Source organism: Prunus avium, chromosome 7, assembly GCF_965620075.1.
Source record: "Prunus avium chromosome 7, drPruAviu1.hap1.1, whole genome shotgun sequence".
Taxonomy (NCBI): domain Eukaryota; kingdom Viridiplantae; phylum Streptophyta; class Magnoliopsida; order Rosales; family Rosaceae; genus Prunus; species Prunus avium.
The window spans coordinates 32,008,964-32,022,502 of record NC_142290.1 but is presented as its reverse complement, the minus strand read 5'-3'; the positions used below and the strand labels follow the sequence as shown (position 1 = coordinate 32,022,502).

The 13,539-nt window shown below is 34.1% G+C and overlaps 1 protein-coding gene across 2 annotated transcripts; it reads right to left on the bottom strand.

The window, feature by feature from the left end:
* Positions 1 to 4,592: 4,592 nt before the first annotated feature.
* LOC110752979 (B3 domain-containing protein Os01g0723500) lies at positions 4,593 to 13,329 on the bottom strand. Of its 2 annotated transcripts, XM_088256117.1 has the most exons (5): positions 13,075 to 13,329; positions 10,509 to 10,571; positions 7,359 to 7,494; positions 5,445 to 5,963; positions 4,593 to 5,272 (listed from the first exon to the last, which is right to left on the bottom strand). In XM_088256117.1, exons 3-5 carry the CDS (start codon positions 7,434 to 7,436, stop codon positions 4,997 to 4,999), a joined length of 873 nt encoding a protein of 290 aa, XP_088112243.1. In that variant the 5' UTR covers positions 7,437 to 7,494; positions 10,509 to 10,571; positions 13,075 to 13,329; the 3' UTR covers positions 4,593 to 4,996. The 2 variants fall into 2 exon arrangements, with proteins under 2 accessions (XP_088112243.1, XP_088112244.1); XM_088256118.1 differs by lacking the exon at positions 10,509 to 10,571.
* Positions 13,330 to 13,539: the final 210 nt, after the last annotated feature.

The window sequence follows — 13,539 nt, the reverse complement described above, 5'->3', positions numbered from 1 at the left end:
GAACACGAATGTAATATTAAAAATGAAGTACGTACCTACGTATATAATAGAGTATTAAACATGAAAGTGCTAAATTCTTTATATATGTAATAACTCTGGAAAAGTAAAAAATTAAGAAGGGACAATTGAGACTCGGATAATGGCCTAATAGTAATGGATAACTACTCTTATCAAATTGTACCAAATAAGTTAAAATTGGCCAAAATGTTTCCACCAAAATCATTGATAGAAAAACTGACTTTGTTGGGAATAGGAAATTGAACCTCCTCTCCTTTTCATTAGGCCTTCTTTAAACCACAAAAGAAAGACAAAATTGAATTTACATCTCTTTTATCCTGAGCAAAAAGTTACTGAAACAATCCCTAAAAAATAAACAAAAAACAAAAAACAAAGAATTTGCCTTTGCAAAGGCAAACCAACCACCAATAATAATAAAAACTTGAGATATTTAGTCATATAACCATTTTTAGCACTAATGATATAGATAAACCCTACACCATTTAATTTCTATAAACAAACCAGAAAAAACCTTAAAAAATGACAGCTGACCCTATTGAATTTAATTTTGATTATTAAATTACTTTGATGCCCTATTGAGTGTTTTGGGTTTTTTATTTATGAGATTTTGGGGTTGAGCTTGTTTTAAGAAATCGATGACAGTTTAATAATTTATAAGATGTTAAAAGACTCTTTGTTTTGTTGTAAATGGGTTTTGGGTGTGTTTCCAAAGTCCATTTCATATAAGGGTTTATTTATTTATAAATTTTATAATTTGGGCCCCCATATTGAGTATAATAGTGAATGTCCCAAAAAACTTCACACGCCTGGTATATCTTTGACCTAAAGATTTGCAAATTTTTTGTTTTTTTTTTGTTTTTTGAGAAATGGAATTTATTCATAGAATCAAAATAGCTTACATAGAACAACATGAAAAGGTGGCCTCATTAAAATATTCATGAGGGACAAACCTCAGGATAGGAAAGAGAATCACACATGTCATAGACTAACATGAGAGTCTGAAACAGTCATCCAAGACCAGTGCTAGAGCAAGATAAAATAAAACAGCAATTGACACATAGACCTTTTATGAAAAGACCTCTGACGAGAACACTACAACACAAAAATACCTCTCTTGACGAAAATACCTATGCCAATGAAATTTCCTCTACCAATTAAAATACCTCTCTCAACGAAAATACCTCTGCCGACAAAATTTCGTCGAGAGAGATCTACTCCGGCAAATTTCGCCGGGATAGACCTATGTCGACGAATATTCATCGGGAGAGGTTAAAAAAAAAAAGGTTTAGTATCTTTATTTTAAATTTTCTTTGTAGTAATTAAATAATATCTTAGCCTTATTTAATTACTTTCATATGTAATTATTATTTTTAATTAAAACATAACTACTAATTATTCACTAAGTCAATAATAATTAAAACATAACTACTAAATAAAGTAATTAAAAAAGGGAAATCAAGATTATGCTATTTAAAGGTTCAAGCCGCGCGGCTATACTTTAAAAATATTCTATGCATAGAGTATAGACGCTCGGCTATACTGCTAGAATATTCTATTTATATAGTATAGCCGCTCGGCTGTACTATTAATTAATTATTTTATTAATTAAATTATTAGTATTAAATATTTTAATAAAAATCCTAGAATGTGGGATATTTTCTTCAATGCTTGTTTCCTTCAATGTGGGATATGTTCTGCAATTTACTTACTGTTCCATTTGTTACCATCCACGTACGTCTGAATTGTAGATGGCAAAACAAACAATGGCCTTCTCTTTACAAGCACTTCGCTATCGTGCGGATCAAAATTTGTATCATCTTCAGGTTGGTTCTGTTTTTATCTTCTCGTCTGTTAGTCTTATTTGTATATTTTGATTGTGAGCAACCTTTCTGCACTAACTCATACTTGTTTCCTTTCCATCATGGTTTTAATGCTTTTCATACTCACACTAATTCATTGTTAAATTGAAAACTGGGGCATTGCCAGACCCCTCAATCTCCCATTGTAAGCACAAGTGCATATAAGAAGTACTGCATCAATGAATATCCAACCGGCACAAATGCAATCATTGCTGTATTGTCATATACTGGGTGAGAAACTTTGAGACGAAAAAAACTTATAAATATAGTTGTTTCTTTTGATTTGTAGCATCATATGAAATCTAGGTATGATATGGAGGATGCCATGATTTTAAACAAGTCATCTGTGGAGCGTGGAATGTTTCATGGACAAATATATTAGGTTTCTTCTTGCAATGTTGCACTGCACTACTATAAATAGCTTTTTTTAAAACTTTTTTTATTTATCTTTTAGGTATATTTTAGATGGCACTATGAACGTTTAAGTTCCCAAGAGTATCGTTCATTTGCTCTGATTTTTATTAATTTTTCACTGGTGCTTCTTTAGCTCACCAAATGATGGGTTTTGCAGACAGAAACAGTTGACTTGTCTGATCAAAAGAGTAGGTCAGATGGTTCTCGGAAATATTTCAGGGAAAGTAACATTGAGAGACATCGTTCAATTGATTCAGATGGGCTTCCTTGTGTTGGTCATGTTAGCATTCATGTTCTGGAATTTTATTTTCTGGTCTATATTATCTTGTTCCGTATTGTGTTGAACCCATATAGTTGGGATCACGATAACTGGAAATGATGGTCTAACTAAATTCACTAAGAAATTAATATATAAATGTACATGTACAGAGAGAAAATTTAATTGATGGAATCATGCAAATGTGGGATGTGAGAGGCTGGTTACAAGGCCATGTTTTTCCAATCGCCTAGCCTATCACATCCTGCACTGCTCGCCCTATGTATGCATGTACAGACTCTATTATGTACTAAATTTCAGACAATAAAAAAAGAAGATCGTTGTTGACTTAGATACTATCGACACAATAGCAGCAGTAGAACCGCTGAAACCACCATACCAAGGCAACCATCGGAAATGCCGACGCACCAATGAGAAAGAGAAAGACAAAACCAACACCTAGGATATGAGAGAGACAACAACGAGACCAGCACCCGAGAGTCAGAGAGGAGTGACGACAGCGACTTGACGTGGAAGAAAAACGGTACCGACTCGACGTGGAAGAAAAACGATACTGACTCGATGTGGAAGAAAAGTGACTCGACGTTGTCAAGTTGAGGAGGGCGACAACAGCGACTGAACGTGGATGAAAACGAGCGTGGTTAGGCCGAGGAGGAGATGACGGCTGAACGTGAAAAACCTAAACCCTAATATTTCACACACGGCTCTCCTCGCGAGTTTTTATCAAAAATAGCCAAAATTTACCCCATACTTTCATAAATGTCAGTTTTTATAACAACTTTAAAAAATAACCAAAAACTCACTTAAATAGACTCAAATGCCCTCAAAATTAAAAACAAATAAAAGAAGGAATGAAGCCTGAATTCATGATTAGAATATAATTTATCAACACCACATTAAACGAGACAAACTACTGCAGAATTATAATAAATGAAAATCGGGAACATAAAAAATAGAGAACAACTAAGTAGCTAAAACTCAACAACTTCTGTCTAGCACTACGAGCCTACGATACATGAGTATAAGAACGTATATCAATTAGCATCAGAGGGCATCAGAACACAAAGAGCCCGGAAAGCAATCAATAATATATAATAAAGTACCCATAAAGCTATTCTTTTTTTTTTTTGGTCGAAACCCATAAAGCTATTCTCAATAATTTGAAATTCAATTTTACCAGCAATAACAAAGAAAGAGAATTATATTACTTGAAGAATTAAAAAATTTTAAAAAGAAGAAGAAGAACGAAAAAACCATACCATTCTCAAATTATCAGTAATCTTGGTCTCTTGTTTTTCTGAGGAAGTTCAGTGTTTGAATCTGGGTTTGGCTTGCTACCGTCTTAGTGTCTTCTCTTTAATGAAAGACAGATTTGGACCAAAAATTTAAAATAAAAAAAAAATCTTTTATATAAACTCTGTATGCTTATTTTTTGCTACATTTTTCTGTTCTCCCAGTGATATAAGTATCAATCTGTTTTCTTATAGTTGAACTGAATTTCATTTATAGTTGGTGAATTGAATTTCAGATGATTGAAAACGGCTTTTGGGATGGGGAAGCTGAAGTCAGGTCCGGGAGGGTGGGGAAAGGGGATGGTGATATGAGAGAGAGTCATTCCTCCCCTTCCTCCTACTTTCAAACAATGAACCATTTCTATCTCTCTCTCTCTCTCTCTCTCTCTCTCTTTGAACCACAATGCAAATGGTCTGAATCGATTTTAACTCTTAGATGCAAATTGCTTTTAATTTTGAGGGTATTTAAGTCTATTCAAGTGGGCTTTTTGCTATATTTGAAAGTTCTTATAAAAATTGACATTTACAAAAATAGGGGTTATATTTTGACTATTTTTGATAAAAACTCTCTCCTCGCGTAGCGAGAGAGCGACCCCTTGTTACAGTAGGCACTTTCTTACCTTCTAAAGAGTGGCAATTTGTTCCTTCTGTTTATACACCTTGAACACTTTGAAAAAATATAGAGATCTCGCAGATTGATACCTATATTCAAATGAATTGTTTAAGAAGACGTTGAAAATCAAAATTAAGGAATAGTTATACTATGTCACTACACCCCATGAAATCCATAACATAATGTTCTTTCAGAACCATGAAATCCATAACATAATGTTCATTCAGAAGACCCAGTTGAAATGTGATCAAAACAACAACAGAGGACAAGATATACATAGGCAACTTGTACTGCTTAATTATGTTTGTACTTCTTTAAATTTGGAGGCATCGACTGCCTTCTTTCAGAGAAGAAGCATATCATGAGAGCTTCATCTATGAATGAGGCTTCTCTTTTAATCACCTGACTTCAATTGATCCTCCGGCGTGATTTACCTATCCCAAAACAAAAAAGAAAGAACAAAATATGTCTAAGTTATGCAGAGGGCAGACCAAAAAGGAGTAGAAATGCACAAAATAACAGGTTACTTGCCTGGTGATGAGGTGCAACTTGAAGCTTCTGTCTTGCGGTAAAAGACAGCTTCAAATAAAAACTCAATCTTGTTAATCAAGACAAAGACACACATGTCACCAACTTTTAAATTATTATCTCGGCAAAATGCCATGAAACCAGCACCGAGTTTGCCTCTCACACCTTCAAATACCAACTTGACAGGCCAAGTTTTCCCATCCGAAACCCGAAGAGTAACGGTAGCTCGCTGCTCGGTGAGATGCGTCTTCACAAAATTACGTGGCAAATACTGGAAGAAGAAGGAAAACAAGAAATACAATAATAAAGTATATGGAGAGAATATCTATGATTTAATTTGCTCTGTAAATGTATCATTGCTTAATTATTTCCACACAAACAATTATAAACAGAAGTGAACATAGGTTGAGATGGCTCTGCAGGGTTGTCTATAGAAAGCTTACCATATAACCTTTACAGATGTACGAGTTCTGTATTGTAACCTTGAAAAATGGTTTTCCAGAGTTGAAGCTATTGTTTCTCTGAAGAGGAATAGTTTTTCCAGTACTTATAGCCAATGGATGCATTGGTGTTTCAGATTCAGTATCAGTTGCTTCATATTTGATGGGATCAACTGAAGGCAAATTCTGTTTTCCATGATGTCTTGGGCTCCTTCTGTAAATTACAATACCATGTCCCTCTTCATGAGGTCTGTCCCTTTTGGCCGTTACAAACTCTCTTTTGCAGCCATTTCTTCCATAAATGTCAACATAGAATCCCAAATCTCCAGCACATCCAAAGACTAGAAACTCACAAAGCTTTAAATCATTGTCATGCACAAATTTCTTCCAACCCTTTTCGAAAAAGAACTTGTTATCAGCCTTCTTCACATTAACGGGCCAAGTTCCAGCCGAGGTCCAAAGGTGGGATTTCTGAGGTACTTTTCCACCTTCAAAATGCACGAGAAATGCCGGCGGGATTTGCTGCGACAAAAGTAAGAAAATCCCAAATATATAATCATGAGCCAATCACCAAACATAGCAACAACGTTTATTCACAAACATTGAAATTTTGGGGTTTTTAGGTTGGGTAATGCTAGGCTTACCACATTTTTATACCACACTGCGTACAACCTCTCTAATAGAGGTGGAGCCCACAAATACAATGGGCCCCACCTCTATTAGAGAGATGGTATACAATGTGGTATAAAAATGTGGTAAGCCTAGCATTTTCCTTTTAGGTTAAATGGTCCCTGAACTTTGATATGATTCGCATTTTGCTCCCTCAATTTCCAAAATTGTTTTCGTGGTCCTTCAATTTTAGTTCTGTTAGGACAAAAGGTCATGTCATCAGTTTTGTTAACTTTTTCTGTTAAATGCAGGGGCAAAATGGTATTTTTGTATTATTTTTAATTTCCACCATATGAATATTCCAACAAAGCCATGGACAACCTCCCCCCGACACCAAGCCAATTAGCAACAACTGATGGGGCTCCTACAACCCCCACCCCCACCCAAACCATACCCACCCTACCTGCGATGGCGAGGATAGGAAGAAGGTTTTTTAGTTTTTATTTTTATTTTTTGGGTGAAATGAATATTCAGATAGTGGAAATTATGAATAATACACAAATACCATTTTGCCCCTGCATTTAACAGAAAATATAACAAAATGGATGGCGGGACTGTCCATCTGTCCTAACGAAAGTGAAATTGAAGGACAACATGAACGATTTTTTCATAAGAAAGGGTGTCGCTTATGATAAACAATTCAAAACCTTCACCATTTTACAGATTCTACAGATTTTTTCATTGGTGTTTAAGGGACTTAAGAGGATTAAGACCCCACTGCATTGCATAACCTAATTTGACTCCAAAAGACAAAATATTATGAACACAAAAAGGTGTTCCGCATATTATATATAGATAACAAACAAACAAACAAACAAAATATGAACTCAGTTTAGAACTCAATGGGGTAAGTAACTACATTAAAAAGGGAAAAAAGCAAGCAAGATATCATTGATTTACAACAATAAGATATTGGTGGTCCATACTTCATAGAACAGCCGAAACTGATATCATTGATTTACAAAGTACTATTGTACGACCTTTTCCAACAAAAATAAGTACTATTGTTCGACACCCAGTAAAGCATGCAGCTTTAGTACTCTATCTAAACTGTTGATTCAATTGACCCAAAAACAAAAACAAAAACAAAAAAACTGTTGATTCAAAGCTTAGGTTTGGATCATCAAAGTTACAAAACCCACTGTGATATAACAAGCTTAGGTTTCTCATTTCCAGTAATAAAAAGGATTTTTCTTTTTAGAGGGAAGTGTAGAGTAGACAGAGTACATAAATAGGAGGCGGACTTACCAGCTGGTTAGAGAAGTTGCCTACAAGAGCCTTGAAAAATGAGGGTTTTCTTCTTGCTGCACTTGATTTTCTTGCCATCCCGATCTTCTGTCCCCTTCTGAGAAGCAATTGGATGACTGCCTAACTGTGATTCATACTGAAAAAAAGGAATAAACAGTAATTAGAATGAAGAACAACAACCACATAATTACATAGCCTTAAAATACAACCAACCAACCAACTTGAAGCAAATACTTAAATTTCAGGATTCTAACAGTGTAACTACAAAAGAATTCTAACATTACACATCATGAAGCATGAAACTTAAATTGAATCCATACAACCAAAAACTAATATGAAATGCACAGTGAAATCCAAGTACAAAGGAAAACATGATTAGACATTCATGAAACCCAGAACTGAAATCAGAGCGTTACCTAAGAAAAAAAAGGAAGTGCAGGGTGTCTTGCAAGTCATGTTCATCATGTTCATGCTTTAAAAAATCATAAACTAAAGTGAAACAATATGCGGATGCCAAAAAAACAAATGCAATTTAGGAAAGCGAAAGCAGAGATGGAGAGAAATGGAAATTTGTTAATTCGTTTTACTTTGCTAACAATATCCAGAAGACACACAACTCAATTAATAAAATTTCAGATGGCAGTTTAACCATTTTGAGCTTAAATATTCAAGGAGAATAAGCACGTAAAATAATAATGAAAAAAAAACTCTTGAGGAGCATGCCACTGATTTGTGACATGAATATAAGAAAGAATCAACATCTTCATAAAGACAGTTAAAATCCAAAATGGTTGAAACTGCAAAATGAAGATATAGTTCTTTTTCTTCAAAAATCCCAACTTCAGTGGTATAAAAAGAAATAATTTATTGCACCCTTAATCCTCATATCAGAACAATCATTTGGTAGGCATGATTAGAAAAAAGGGAAATGCCAAGCCAACAAAAATTGCAGACACAGCCGTAGGATCATGGGTGAACACCTTTCCAAATGTATGTTACTCCTTTTTGGAACATTGATCTCTTGAAGCTATTCCAATAACAGTAAGATCCTTAATGATTGCAAAACCTTGTCCCATTTTTTTAAAACCATGACTCTTACTTATTTTATGCAGTTTGACATTTAATGAACTCAAATGGAATGTCTTGCTGTGAACTCCAAATAACTGAGCAATATAACTTGAATGCCTTCGTTGAAATAGATTCTTAAAAAATGGAAATGCCAGGCCAACAAAAATTGAACTTAAAATGCATGTTCTAAGTAGTTAGCCGGAAGACCCAAAAACAACCAAAGTAATGTGAACTTTCAACTTTAGCAAGTAAGATGGAGAAGATAACAAAGAACTTAAATATAACATTTTTGTACATGCGGCAAGATAACAAATAGATCATCAGATTATCCTTGATTATAAGATGAGAAAAGTAAAGAGGTAAGAAATTTTTTTATCATTATTTAAAACAGTGTTCCTATTTTTAACATCAACATAAATTTAGTTTTGTATAAACAGTCTCATAAATGAAAAATATTTATTATTTTATTAACAAATTGATTTCATTTTATAAAGATAAAATAGTATGTATATACTAATGAGAAGCGTTGTTGAACTGGTATATATAGTTGAGACATTTGGTTGAAAATTTGTAATCAATTAAGGCCATCAAATTAAGAAACGAAGCAAAATGATTATAGATGACTATATATGATTATTTGATTTGTTGGAATTTAGGGTTTATGATTTGTTGATTAAATTTTGTGACAGACTTTTTTTTAAAACTTAATAATCTATTTATCGATGATGTGTAAATAACGTAGTAGCATATTTAAATTTTTTAACGGGTGTTTTGAATCAAATGCTTCCTTCTATTCTTCAAAAAGACGTCTATTTTGGTAAACTTATTTGAGTTTGAGCTTATGGGGTTAACGGCAGCTTTACACTCATTATTATTTTATTTTTTTGCTGTTTGACATTTATATTGTTTTCTAGCTCAATATTGCTACCAAATATCTTAGCCAATATACAAATTAGCTTTGTGGAATCATGAGTCAACCAAACGTTGTTGTGGTAACTTTGGAGTCTCTAAGACATTCTCACACAGCAATGGTTTTTAAAAAATTTTAATGGGATTGACACAGTCTGTATTATTATTAGAGGAAAGAGAGTGTTGGAGTTTGTTGACAGTTCTTAAATACTCTGTTTCAAGACGTTAGCACAGAGAGAGAGAGAGAGAGAGAGAGAACAATAAGTAGACCTGAAATAGAAGGAAGAGTAGGAATACAATTCTGGGTTTGTTGAAGGTGCTTTGAAGCTCAGCAATTTTTTAAGTGGCTTGGTGTTCCTTTCTACCTATATCTCCTTTTAAAGCAAAGGAAAGATAAACATAATCCTCATAGGGACTTTTTTAAGTTCTTGAGTAGAAGAGGAGGAAAGAGGAGAGAGAGGAAAGAAGAAAGAGCAGTGAAGTGAAGGGCTGTTTAAATGACCCTAGATGGATTTGAAACAAAGAGTATACGATCAAAAGTTACCTATGCAAAAGTCACCCTAAACAATGAAGATTTTTTTATATTTTTCAGTTCCATTTGTCTGTTTTTCCCTTTTTCCCCTTAAACAGAGATCAAAATTTCATACTCTAATTCAATAATTGAGTTTTCTCAGTCTCTTCTAACAATCTAACGATCAAGCTCCAATTTTGTACCAAACATATATGTCTGAAAATCAACCTAAAACATCAATCAAATGAAACCAAAGGCAGTTTATAACGACTCCATGTCCTTTTTCATGTTAAAAAAGCTCTCTAAAAAAAAACAAAAAAATTCAAAAAACTTCAGTACACGAAAAGGCATTAATATATAATCAAAAGCAGTATCATGTTGTTATCACTCTTATCAACAACCCCTCCAAATACATCATATCTTCTGTAAACTAAAAGGAAAGAGTCAAAATATTAATATGTATCTAAGTACAGATCATACATGAAACAGCTTGTCATTGGTTCAAACCACATAAGAATTACTTGGCTTTATTTACAGCTGTGCAACCGTAACAATTAGTTCAAATTTATCCTAACCAATTGTCAATTGATACCATTAGCTAATTATCATGCTTTATTCACAGACTCGAAACAATGAATTGGAATTTCAACATAGAAATGTACCTCTTGCTTAACAGAACCAAGAACAACCACCAAACAGCTCTATCTAAAACAGCAAAACCCCACCTACAAAACATGAAAAGCAGATATGGTTTAGAGAGAAGAGGAGAAAAAGCAAGAAAAAATTGAAAAAATTGCAATTTCTGATTTTCTAGTCCCAAAACTGTCCAAATATGTTTTTCTGTGCAGTGTTTTTATATGAGATGCTTAAAATTTGTTAGTCCATTACTAAAACAAAAGAAAAATCCTGGAAAACAAAAACAAACAGAGACAGAAGAAAACAGAATATCTAGTGACAACAGACTAAACAACTAAAAAGACCATCGCTTGTAATGAGAAACCCCAAATCCATACTGTTTTTGCCCAAAAACTTCAACCCATCAATCCCACATTTTTTCCTATTTAAAACCATCATCCAAAGAGCCGTGAACCCCTAAAGTATAGCCATTCAAAAAAATTTAGGGGCAAAATATTTACTTATTGTTGATCAAGCTCATGAAAAATCGATTCCTTGTTTGGACCCCAAAATTTTTAATCACAAACTACATTCCTACAAAAGGATCCATAAATAGGAACATCATTATTCATTAAGGTAAAATATGGCGAAAATCCTCCAAACAATCCAAATCCAAAACAAAATCATCAACCAATTGAATCAAAAGCCACAATCTTCTTTCCTTTATTTTTCTACTTCTGTTTTACTTTACAACAAACAAAAGAAAACCATGAAAGTTTTAAAAAAATAAAAAGAAAAAGAAAACCTAGAAGTACTGTAAAGCGATTCAAAAGCAGCAAAAACAACAAAATAATCAACACAAATGATTATTCTTGTCTATTTTAAGTCAAGTCCAGTGCCACACAACATGGAGTATCTCAATTAATATGCTCTATATATATTTGTTTTTTTATTATCAATCTATCTTTAACTCCCCCCACCCTCAGAAATATTAGATAAACACGTCCATAAAAATGCATTGAGACAGTTAAGAACAACTTCCACCATCGACTAAAGAGACAGTTAAAAGCCAAAACTCATATTATTCAATGTCAAAACGGTTTTCTACAACTAAAGTAAAACCTACCAAAGCCCATTGCTAAAAAGGGAAACATTTGGTTTACATACATTTCTAAGTAAGTTGAACTAAATAACCAGAGGGAAAAGTAGCATACAGATTGCAGGTAGTAAGAGTCATTCCCATGATGTATTGGAAAAGTCCCCTGTAATTGGAATAGCGTCGGCAACAGGGGTATTGATTACAATAGTTCTTGGCTATTTCTTGTGGAAGAAATACTTGGGAATGGAAGGTATAGTGCTACCACCCTTCTCTTTCTCTTTGTCTTTCTCACTCACACCAACACATATATTCTAGTATTCCAAACAACCAATGCTCTAATAATAAGAATGAAACAGGGAGCACGGAAGGCAGTATGAGTGAGACTATAAGCAAAGCCAGAGCTGAAGCTGCGAAGAATGATGCAGAACTACCACTCTTCAATTTAAAAATAGTTTTAGCTCCAACAAACAACTTCAATGTAGCGAATAAACTGGGAGAGGGAGGATTTGGCCCTGTTTATAAGGTGACACTTTCTAAACTGCTTGATAAATACTAATGTACAGTTTATCTAATATATGCTAACTTGGACAGGCCAAAGACATAACAGATTTAGGTTCCTTGGAGGAGGCAGCAAAAATTTTCGTTCCAGGTATATTGTAGCATGATTTCTGTTTTCTCAGCCTCTCTGATTCTATAAACCAAAAACTTCAATATATAACTTTAATTTTCTGTAAGCGTTGATCTAGATTTACATTCTCTGTCCTCACAACTCAATTGAACATCTTCTGGAAGCAACCAAATCAAAGGATCCATTCCCATGGGATAAGGAAACAGATAAGGAAACTTAGTTGTGAATTTCAATTATGTGCAGATGTCAGAGCAGGGTTATTCATTCTACTGGGGGCAATTCTTTTGAGCATAAATCAAACACAACCCAAAACAATTTTAAAAAAATATAAAAAATAAAACCAATCACTATATCAATCAACAAAAACAATTAAAAAGAAAGATCAAAAGAGAAACCAAATAATAAATATAACTAAAAATTGAAATATTCACCAATTTTAATCTTTTTTTTTTTAATAACTGCCTAAACAATCAAAACTCACCCTAAACAATCAAAATCACAAAACCACTCTCTCACTTAGGATTGAATCGTTGCACAGACTATGTGATCTACATAAGCCTGCCGCAATCCTAATATCTAGGATATTATGTTCAATTGTAATTTTAAAGGACAAACCATACACATTCAAGCAAGAACTCTACAGCATCCCTGCTCAATCAGGCCATACAATTTTCAGAACTTATGTACCAAGCGTATCGAACTGACAAAGTAAACCATATGTTTCCCCAGGCACCGTATGCTTGAGAGTCCATCTAGATAAATAGGTTTTAAAACATGATTTATTTCAAGAAAATGAAAGGAAACCTTTCTTTCTCGATGACCCTAAACGAAATAACCCTAGAAATTGATGTTTGTTGAACATGGTTTTCTTTGAGGGGATGCAAACCTGAAGAGAAACGATGGAAGAACTTGCAGATCGAAAATCTCTCAGACGAACTTCGGAAAAGATGGCTGAACCAACGACAGATGAGATGAGATGAAGACTAAACAAACGGCGTGATTCCTAAGGCACCAGCCCAAATGGAAATCGACGCCCCAAAGGAATCCCGAAGACCGAAGCAGTGCATCCCATGGCTGCCCCCCAACCAGCCTAACCAAGTTGGTTGGAAGCGGACGATCGCTCTGTGAAAACGAAACAGTGGGGAGAGTTAGCACCCAAAGAGAGAGGGGTAAAAAGGGAACATAGGGGAAAAATTTTAAAAGGGCAAAATAGACAATTTACTGTATTATTGGGAAAAATAAGGCTCTGTAACAGTAAAACGGGGGGTTTTTATGTCATTTTACTGTTTAAAAAACAGTGCTTATGAATAGTATCTGATTGCATTGGGCTCTAGCATATATACAATTTGTC

What these genes read in the sequence shown, in the direction of transcription:
- LOC110752979 (XM_088256117.1), bottom strand. Translation starts at nt 7,436, where the DNA reads ATGGCAAGAAAATCAAGTGCAGCAAGAAGAAAACCCTCATTTTTCAAG. An exon ending in GCAACTTCTCTAACCAGCTG is followed by an intron (nt 5,964 to 7,358) that starts GTAAGTCCGCCT and finishes CTTTTGTCGCAG; the next exon opens with CAAATCCCGCCGGCATTTCT. An exon ending in ACATCTGTAAAGGTTATATG is followed by an intron (nt 5,273 to 5,444) that starts GTAAGCTTTCTA and finishes TTCTTCTTCCAG; the next exon opens with TATTTGCCACGTAATTTTGT.